Here is an 11,252-nt window from a genome sequence, read left to right on the forward strand (position 1 = left end):
ACGTTCATATTATCTGCCTGGCTTAAACTTCAGGAGTTCAGTTTAATGTGAGATTGAAGAGTTTCCTTGCATCTATCTATATGCAGTAAATGCACCTCCTCTCTGGAACAATCAATCTTTAACAAACCAAGAAACAGTCGTAAGTAGCAAAAGTTCAGAATCAAAATTCTGACCACAAAATATTTCAAGAGAATATATAGCACCACGAGGAAGAACATTCAGAAACAAAATATGGCAGACTCAGACCTTTAAAGACTTCGGGAATATCAGGAGGATCAATCAGTCAATAGAAAATAAAATATAAATATAATTAAAAAAAAAAAGTCAGATCAATACATAAAAAGTAAGGTATGAACTAGAGACCTAAAATTGACCAGACTGGCCAACTTCCAGAAACAGTTGTAATTAGAAAGAAAGTATCCAGAATGTAGCATGGAGAGACAAAGAGATTGAAAATATATATATGTGAGATTAGTAGATGTATTAAGTGGGAAGGTTTAACACATATCTTGAAAGGAAAAAAAAAAAAAGTTCAGAGACAATATTTTAAGAGAGAATGATGGCTGGAAATTTTCCAGAACTGTAAAATTATACTAATCCATAAATACAGTATGCCCAAAGTATCCCCTGAAGAATAAAAGGAAATCTAGACCTGAACAGTGAAAAGTGAAAGTGGAAGTCACTCAGTGGTGTCCAACTCTTTGCAACCCCATGGACTATACAGTCCATGGAATTCTCCAGGCCAGAATACTGGAGGGGGTAGCCTTTCCCTTCTCCAGGGGCTCTTCTCAACCGAGGGATCAAACCCAGGTCTCCCACATTGCAGGTGGATTCTTTACCAACTGAGCCACATAGGAAGCCCAAGAATACTGGAGTGGGTAGCCTATGCATTCTCCAGTGGATCTTCCTGATTCAGGAATTGAACTGGAGTCTCCTACATTGCAAGAGCTATCAGGGAAGTCCCAAATATGGCACAGTAAAATACAAAATGCCAAATAGTTTAAAAAAAAAAAAAAAAAAGGTATTAAAAGCCAGAGAAAGACAACTGACCTATAAAGTATCAACAGTTCAACTGCTGACTGACATGTCAACAGTAACATGGTAAACCAGCAAAGTGGGAAAGTACCTGAAATGTACTGGGTGAAAATAACTGTCAATCTAGAATTTTATATGCAGTGGAAAAAATATGTGGGCAAAATAAAGGCATTGTCAGAGCAAAACTTTGTAAGTGTTTGACATCCACTAAGCTTACTCCTTGAAAGGAAAGTTATGACCAACCTAGATAGCATATTCAAAAGCAGAGACATTACTTTGCCAACAAAGGTCCATCTAGTCAAGGCTATGGTTTTTCCAGGGGTCATGTATGGATGTGAGAGTTGGACTATGAGAAAAGCTGAGTGCCGAAGAATTGATGCTTTTGAACTGTGGTGTTGGAGAAGACTCTTGAAGAGTCCCTTGGACTGCAAGAAGATCCAACCAGTCCATCCTAAAGGAGATCAGTCCTGGGTGTTCATTGGAAGGACTGATGCTGAAGCTGAAACTCCAATACTTTGGCCACCTCATGCAAAGAGTTGACTCATTGGAAAAGACCCTAAAGTTCGGAGGGATTGGGGGCAGGAAGAGAAGGGGATGACAGAGGATGAGATGGCTGGATGGCATCACTGACTCGATGGACATGAGTTTGGGTAAACTCTGGGAGTTGGTGTTGGAGAGGGAGGCCTGGCGTGCTGCGACTCATGGGGTCGCAAAGAGTCAGACACGACTGAGCGACTGAACTGAACTGAAAGTAAATTCTCAATGATGAATTTCAAGCAGAGAAAAGTAATTCTAAATGAAAGACCTGAAAAGGAAGAAATCATAATCAAAAGGAGTGATGAATAAAAATAACTGTAAATCAACTGAACACACAGATAATAATGATACTGGAGTTAAATATATAAACATGCAAAATAGAACTGAATTATTTGTTAATAACCATATATTATTTGGGGAGAAATCCGAATAATAGGGTTCTATTAACCTTGTATTGATTAGGAAGAGGGTAAAAAAACAATAACTTTACATTTGGAAAGTGAAGTATGTATGTTAAAATTTAGATAGTTATCACTAAAGGAAAAGGAAAAGAAAAAACTTTCAAACCAAGTGATAGGAAGGAGGATATAGAATGAAAAAACATCAATTAAAAAGAAAGTAAAAAATAAGAGGAATATAAAAAATACAGACATAAGAAAAATAAAAAGAACAAAATAAGATCATACCAATATATCCAAACATATCAGTAATTATAATAAATATTCCATTAAAACACAAAGATTTTTTAAAATCTAACCATATTTACAAAAGACATATAAAATGTAATAAAAAGAACTTAAAATTAAAGAATTAAAAAAATATACATGAGGATAATTCTAATAAAAAGTGGTATTAATGTACTAAAAGTAGATAGACTACTATAGGTAGATTTTAAGCAAATTAAGTTTTCTTTTTCACTACACATAATTTCTACAGATTAAGAGGTCCATAAACAAAAAGTTTAACTCACCAAGAAGATATAAAATTATAAATATGTATGTACTTAATTATAAAGCTTCAAAATATACAAAGGAAAATTTATGGAACTACAAAGAAAAAAATAAGCAAATCACCATCAGAACAAAAGATTTTAATACACTCTTCTCCATAACTGTGAGGTAAAGCTGACCAAAAATTTTAGGTAAGAATACAGAAAAGTTCACCAACACAATAATATGCTTGATTTAATAAACTTTAAAAATCATGAACTTCATAGAAAAGAATACATTCTCTTCAAACACATAGGACATTTATGAGGACTGACTACATGCTAATTACACAAATTATATCCTCTGACCAAAAAGAATCACATTAGAAATCTGTGAGAAAAAAGAAAACTAGAAAAGTCTTATTTGTTTGGAAGATGGACACCTAAATAACTCACAGGTCAAAGAAGGTATTAACATGAAAATTATAAAACATTTAGAAGTGAATAATACACATACAAAGTTTGTAGACTGTAGCCAAAACAGCATTAAGAGGTAAAATAACAGTCTCAAAAATGCTTATATGAAAAAAATGTGAGACTAATTAAATTAGCTAGCAAAAGAACCATCAAATAAAATCAAGAAAAGTAGAAAGAAATAACAAGGAGCAAAATTAACAAATGAGAAAATGAACATAAAGCACAGAGGATCAACAAGGCCAAAAGTTCACTCTTTGCAAAGACTAATAAAACTGACAAATCTCTGGTAAGAATCATCAAGAAAAAACAAACAAGGAACAAATACTAACAGGAATGACAAGGAAAAACATGAATATAAATGCTCCAGAGATTTAAAAAGATTATAAGAGAACGCATTTAAAAACAAATGTAATGAACAAATTCCTACAAAAACAAACATACTCAAACTGACTTAAGAACTAGAAAACCTTTATAGTTCTATAAGCTTTATATTTTCCCATAAGCAAAGTAGTCCACTCATACTTGTCAAATACTTTTCCCTTCGCACTTGTCATATATTCTGTCAACCCAAACCCTAAAGCTGGCAACTCACTGCCAAAGCTGGACAAAATGTTACAACTTGTTTGTTTACCTTAAACTGACAAAGCTAATGCTGCCTCATGCTTTCTTTTACATATCAACAAACATGTAGGAGATGAAAATCTGCTTTGCCTGGAGAGCTCCCTGGCATGTGAAGACAGTGTAGCATAGAATAAAGAGCACTAACAGATTTTTAGTCCAGGATCTACCACTTACTTGCTGTGAGACTTGAATGATCCCCTTCAGCTACAAAACTCAATGATGTTTACCTGTAAAAGTTAAGTACCTTTGCTATTAAGAGCAAATGATTAGTTTTCAAAAGGTTTATTTTCCCATAAAATTTCTATGTAACTGAAAATGTGCACTTAGGAATTTTTAACTATCTTTATGTGAAATAGCTTTTATTATTTTCCCTTCCCTCTTCTTTACTTTATTCCCCAAACAATATATGCCTTAAGCAAATTAAATTTCAGAATGCCTTAGAAGACAAAACCGAGCCTCCACATGGAGGATAAAGACACTCTGTATTCATAAATCATTTTTTATTAATTTTAGAGTGAAAGATAAATAACTTTACTATAACTTATTAATAAATTATAGGAAGAAAACTTTCAAACCATAAAGTGAGTCACTAAGAAAATTATTCTGGTAACAGAAGAAATATTGGGGGGATAATTATTAAACCAAAGTTATCATAAACTAAAAAAATAACTGAAAACATTCAAGGATTAAATGTAGTAAGTTTTATAAATAAACTAAATATGAACTTAAAAAATTTTTTTCATGAAGAATAAATTCTAAATAGCTAAAAGTCAGTATATTCAATATTAAAGGCAAAAGTTTATATTACAAATTAAAAATATTGAGAGATATTTTACCTGACGAAATATCTCTGTGACAAAGTTTACGTTACTTCTTTTAGAAGAAAAAACTCGGCGAACTATTTCAATGTCTGTGAGATGCTCTTCATCAATACTACAGAGACTAGAAGAGCTAGGTTCTCGCTCCGTGAGAGTGCTTGTGTTGGAATGAGACTGTTCAGGTTCTGTACTTCTATCTGTTTTATCAGCATTATCATTTTTGTTTTCTTCTCTGGATACCAAACTAGCAGCTGCTCTCTAAAATAAAAACACAAGGGGGAGAATATCACGATCCTTTAACTCAATATTTTGTCTTCCAATAGCAAATACTGACAAAATTCAAAGCATTCCATAAGTAACTTATAGCATTGTTTAAAATCTAGGAATAGATTTTAATTTCATTTAGAATCCATGCTAAATAATTAAATGGCAATGAAATAACTCAACATCTAAGTGACATAGTGATAATCACCAAACATCTACTCAATTAAGTTTTTCAGTGTGTTTGCAGCACAAACAAGTTACGATTAGACTGGGTAAAAGAATAATGTCAATGGAGTGAGCTTGATCTTCAATAACAAATACCTTAAAACTGGATTATTTATTGTCTTAAATGTGTAAAGTCATCTCTATTTTATCATAAACAAAGATTATGCAAGCAAAAACTTCTTAAAAAAACCAAAGGAACAGAAAAAAAATGACAGAAAAAGTAGAAATGAAGCTAACATAAAATATATATTAGAAAACTCTGCATTCTAATAACTTAACAATTTTTACCATGACTGAAGATGATGGCTAAATTTAGGGAAAAAGCAAAAGTCTTAAGGCAGTAATAAAGAAATTACTACCATGGTATGATAGGTAGCACTATACACGTCACTATACAGTGACATGATAATATACTTTCTGGTACATTATTCAATTTTTGGTCTCAGTTCTATCATCTATAAAATAAAAGGGTTTTAAGTATGTAAATGATCTCAAATATGCCTTCCCAACTAAAAAAAAATCTTATTTTTAGTTTATTGAATTCTGGGATCCGAAAGAACAGTTCTGCTTGAGAGTATCTACATTCAAAAACTTTTTATAGAGAACCTAGAACATAATGTTTTGGGGAAAACGCATCACGTAATCTGCTATAGACAAATAAAAGGCTAGAGGGAATATAAGTAAAATTTTCTGAATGTTAATGAACATACTTTATACCTCCACTTAACTTTTAAAGTACTTAAAAGAGGTTGTATAAAAAGCACACACATATAAAATATTTTTAAAATGAGGAAATATGAGAAAAGGAAAAATAAAAACACTGCAATAAAGACAATTTCAGGAAAAAAAATGCACATTGAGAGGAGGGGCAAGTGAAAAAAGAGGGTAATGGTTTAATTAAAAATACAGAATTTTAAATATTAGTCCTTCCACTGCATAGCTGTGTAACTTTACATCACATTTCTAGAGTCGGTGTTCCTGAAAAAAGGGGACATGACACGGTGACAGGACTTTAAAACAGTACTCTATGAATGGGATTTCCTCCCTGGTGGTTCAGTGGTTAAGAATCTGTCTCCTAACTCAGGGAACGTGAGTTTGGTCCTTGGTTGGGTAACTAAGATCCCATGTGCTACAGAGCAACTACTGAGCCCGTGTGCTACAACTAAGACTTAGGGCAATCAAAATAAGTAGCTAAATATTTACAAAGTAAATAAAAAGTAAATAGAACTATGAAGGTCATTTAATTGCAAGTTGTTTCCAACTGCAAGAATTTGCACAATTCAGAATATTTAATTAACATGAAATAAAGAAATAAGCTGAGACTTATATATGACTGAAATTATCTTCTATACTTTACAACTTTACAAATTCCATTTTTCATTAAGAAAACTATTGTTTATATAATGCTTATTAAAATCTGGATTTACAAAATACATTTATAAAGAGAATGTAGTGTTGTTATTTGTTTTAAATGGGTTCTGCATCTAAGGAACTGAAATCAGTGGACAAATCCCTAAACCCATTTTTAACTTTAACAAGTTTGCTCTGGGTGTGTATTACCTGAATATTTTTGGGCAAGACTTCACCTTCCATCCCAGGAATATGAGGTCCTGTATGTGGCTTTGGCTCCAGCCAGAATGAAACCAGCCAACGAATGACAATAACACGAGCCTTAATGAAAGGCTCCTTGGTACAATAGATTGCCTCATTGGTTTCAGCATCCTTCTTGATCATGACATAATGTGGCTTTGGTCTCATCTGTGGGATATCTGCACACATTGAAACAAAAACCAAAATAGGAAAGGAATTATGCTTAGATAAATCTATGTTTTTAAATATTTCAGAAAATGTGATAATATCCTGATTTAAGAAATAGAATTAATACATTTTAAAATAATTTGCTAGATATTAGCATGGGAATCTAGAAGACTGAAACATATACAGCTGATACATGAAATGTGCAAAAATATCACTAAAAAAATAATTAAAAATATTAAGAAATTTCCAGAGCCATTTAAAATTAATGAGAGCTCACTTCAATTAACTAGGTCTGAGACACATATTTTGATATCATACAAAGTATGAGAATTTTCATAGAAAAATTATTTTTAAAGTAAATATTGTTTTCAATGGTAAAGGTCTGCTACTCTAATTTAAGTCATTTCTACCAGCCTTAATGACTGTGCCTAAGCTTGTGAGCTGTCTAAACTTGGCAGAACTTAAAACAGAAACATCTTTGTGCAAAAAAGAGAGTTCTACATACAGGCTGTCAATGGCTTCTATACATGGCAGTGGTCTACTTCTAACCCAGGCTTTGTCCTTGAGGCTATAGCTTCAAGGTTCCGAAAGACATTTTGGCATAGTCACTAAATACTGGAACAAGATATGATCAAAATATATGACAATATAATTATTCATATAGAATTTGAAAAAGACATACAAAACCAAACCTTTGAAGGACCTTTAAAAAGTTTTACAAAATAGTTTAAAGATGATACCAAACATTAGAATTAAGTTTAATTTGTAATCACAAATATTCCTGGTAGGCTAACTTCTCCAAGAGGTGATACCCAGAAATAAGTTTTTGATAAATCTCTTCACTCGGAATGAAAATTCTACACTAATAAAATTGTACTTTCAGTATGACATTCAGTATGAATGATGGTATACTATCTCCAATTAATCAATACAAATTAAATGTGGCAAGTTTTCTGCAGATAATAAATGCTAAATATCTACTGATGAATGTTTTACTATTATATATTTCAGAAAATTACAAAGATTACTTACCAAGTACAGGATGATATAAACTATTCTCCTTACAGATGTTTGGGAAAATATAAGGCAAATAATATTTCTTAAAATGTGAAAACAAAAATGAAAATCCTCTTTCTTGGTTTTCTTTGTTCTTCCACTCTAAACTTTTTACCTAAAAATAAACAAAAAATTAGAATCATTCTAGGAGGGAAAAAAAGAGGAAAAAAAAAATACTAGCTGTTAAAAACAAGCTTATAAGAGGCTACCTAAGCAATAAACTAAACTTAGACCACAAAGATAAAAAGCTAAATCTGTGTATGTACATATGTTTATATAAATAGAAAAACTTCTGCCATGCAAATACAATACACAGCTGACCCCTGAACAACCTGGGGGTTGAAGTGCCGATCCTCCGTGCACTTAAAAATTCATCTGTCATGTTGCGGTCAGCCCTCCATATTCATAGATTCAAGCAACAGTGGCTTGTGTAATAGTGTAGATCGTATTCATTGAAAAATATCTGTGTATAAGAGGCCAATGATACATGTTATCTTTCAAAAATCTTATAATGTGCTCTGGAAAACTGTCAAAGTTGACTTAAAACTCGGCTCTACTACTGACAAAGATGATAGTGTTCTTTTCTCTTTCTCCCTTCCTGAATAATTCAACCTAAAAGTCAAACAAAACAGGCATATGTGAGAGGGAAGAGTGGAAGGTATGAAAGAGTGTCAGTCAAGTGCAGGCAATCAGAGCCTGACCACAGGAGGCATCCATGGAGGGAGTATAACAGAGGCAGTAGTTCAGGGGGGACTCAGAGTCTTACAAAGTATCCACGAAGTGTAGAGGGGAGTAAGCCAGAAGGAGCAGAGTTGTGAAATAGAGGGTGTGAAAACTCCAGTAGGCTGAGGAAGATATCTAAATATGGGGACAATAAAGTGGACCTGAGTGGACCACAGCGAGAGACTACTGTACATTAACTTTAGAATGACTAAAACTATAGACTGACCATATCAACTGATGGTGAGTATATGAAGCAATCTTTTATAGTTTCAAACATAGCTAGTGGAATATAAAAAGGTACAAGCACTTGGAAAAGAGTCAATATACACCCTACCATACAATCTAGCTATTCTACTACTAGGTATTTGCCCAAGGGAAAAGAAGTCTGTATTCACACAAAGACTTATTTACCAATAATCATAGTAGTTTTATCTGTAATAACCCAAAACTAGAAACAATTCACCATACCATCAGTAGATGACTGGATAACAAATCATAGCATATCCATACACTGAAAAGTTACTCAGCAATAAAAAGAACCAAACTGTAGATACATACAATAATAAATATTTTTTAAATTATTATGTTGGTTAAAAAAAAAAAAGCCAGACCAAAAATAGAAGAAAAATAGAGGTACAATATGATGCCATTTATATGAAAATACAGAAGATGCAAACTACGGTGAAAGTAAATCAGATCAACAGTAGCCTGGGGAACAAGATGATGAAGGGTGGCAGGCAGGTACAGAAGGGTGGATTACTATGGCATCTGAGAATTTTTAGGGGTGATAGATACATTTATTATCTTGATTGTTGTGATGGTCTCGGGGGGGGTTACATGTAATAAAATTCATCAAAATGTACTTTTCTTTTTTTTTCTTTAATTTTATTTTATTTTGTAATTAAAATGTACTTTTCAAACATTACAGTTTACTGTATCTCAATAAACCAGTAAAACAATTTTAAAAATTTACATGAAGTACAAAAGACATTTTAAAAATAAAAACTGGTAATACAGTAACAGTAACGACTCACTACAAAACACATACTATATATCATAGTTGGTTATTCTAAATACTATACACTAATTACTTAAGCCCCAAACACCAAAATGGAATATGTATTATTTTTTTCTTTTTACTTGATGCATAGAGAGGTTAAGTACTTTACCAAAAGTCATACTATCAGTAAGATGCACAGTCAGGATTCAAACCCTGGCCATCTCATTCAGGGTGCAAATTAACTTCATAAGGTTTGTTTCTGAGACACAGGGAATTTTTGTGTTCAGAACAATTAAAAGAAATGTATATATGCTAAAAGTGTTTTATCAATCAGGATATGCACATTTCATATATGAAAACAAACAGGTTATCCTACATAATACATGTACCTAAAATTTTTGAAAGTACAAGTAGGTTTAAGTAAAAATAACATCTCTCCACTCTCTAGGGGCATCCTCAGTCCACCTCCTCAATTGTTGCCTCTAGTCAGATTGATCCCCAAATCACACCATCTTTCATTTAAGTGCCACAGCTGCTAACTATAAACGAAAGACTAGAAAGTAAACACAATTGGCTCGCATAAGGTATATACACATAAAATTCAGATTCTGTTCAGTTCAGTCGCTTAGTCGTGTTTGATTCTTTGCGACCTCATGGACTGCAGCACACCAGGCCTCCCTCTCCATCGCCAACTCCTGGTACTCAAACTCATGTCCGTCGAGTCGGTGATGCCATCCAACTACCTCATCCTCTGTCATCCCCTTCTCCTCCTGCCTTCAATCTTTCCTGTATCAGGGTCTTTTCAAATGAGTCAGTTCTTTGCATCAGGCGGCCAAAGTACTGGGAGTTTCGGCTTCAGCATCAGTCCTTCCAATGAATATTCAAGACTGATTTCCTTTAGGATGCACTGGCTGGATCTCCTTGCTGTCCAAGGGACTCTCAAGACTCTTCTCCAACACCACAGTTCAAAAGCATCAATTCCTTGGTGCTCAGCCTTCTTTATAGTGCTACTCTCACATCCATACATGACTACTGGAAAAACCATAGCTTTGACTAGATGGACCTTTGTTAACAAAGTAATGTCTCTGCTTTTTAATATGCTGACTAGGTTGGTCATAACTTTCCTTCCAAGAAGTAAGTGTCTTTTAATTTCATGATTGCAGTCACCATCTGCAGTGATTTTGGAGTCTCCCAAAATAAAGTCTCTCACTGTTTCCCCACCTATTTGCCATGAAATGATGGGACCGGATGCCATGATCTTAGTTTTCTGAATGCTGAGTTTTAAGCCAGCTTTTTCACTCTCCTCTTTCACTTTCATCAAGAGGCTCTTTGGTATTCTTCATTTTCTGCCATAAGGGTGGTCATCTGCATATCTGAGGTTATTGATATTTGTCCTAGCAATCTTGATTCCAGCTTGTGCTTCATCCAATCCAGCATTTCTCATGATGTACTTACTCTGCATTTAAGTTAAACAAGCAGGGTGACAATACACAGCCCTGATGTACTCCTTTCCCGTTTTGGAACCAGTCTCGTTCCATGTCCAGTTCTAACTGTTGCTTTTTGACCTGCATACAGATATCTCAGGAGGCAGGTCAGGTGGTCTGGTATTCCCATCTCTTGGATTTTCCACAGTTTGTTGTGATCCACACAGTCAAAGACTTTGGCATAGTCAATAAAGCAGAAACAGATGTTTTTCTGGAACTCTCTTGCTTTTTCCATATTCCAGTGGATGTTGGCAATTTGATCTCTGGTTCCTCTGCCTTAAATCAGCAACATTTTCTAATCCATGACAGCATATACAAACTACTCA

The 11,252-nt window shown here is 33.7% G+C and overlaps 1 protein-coding gene across 9 annotated transcripts in view; it reads right to left on the bottom strand.

The window, feature by feature from the left end:
- RALGAPA1 (Ral GTPase activating protein, alpha subunit 1 (catalytic)) overlaps positions 1 to 11,252 on the bottom strand; it is a 211,085-nt gene that overhangs the window by 143,989 nt on the left and 55,844 nt on the right. For 8 of the 9 annotated variants that reach the window (XM_010835311.1, XM_010835310.1, XM_010835304.1 and 5 more), the window contains exons 8-10: positions 7,696 to 7,834; positions 6,466 to 6,674; positions 4,435 to 4,674 (exon numbers count right to left, since the gene is read on the bottom strand). In XM_010835311.1, coding sequence (XP_010833613.1) covers positions 4,435 to 4,674; positions 6,466 to 6,674; positions 7,696 to 7,834 — 588 coding nt within the window. Of the gene's footprint in view, positions 1 to 3,772; positions 3,829 to 4,434; positions 4,675 to 6,465; positions 6,675 to 7,695; positions 7,835 to 11,252 lie in introns of those variants that run through there. The other variant, XM_010835308.1, reaches the window with a different exon arrangement.

The sequence above is a fragment of the Bison bison genome, unplaced genomic scaffold (assembly GCF_000754665.1).
Source record: "Bison bison bison isolate TAMUID 2011002044 unplaced genomic scaffold, Bison_UMD1.0 scf7180017864041, whole genome shotgun sequence".
NCBI classification, from domain to species: Eukaryota; Metazoa; Chordata; class Mammalia; order Artiodactyla; family Bovidae; genus Bison; species Bison bison.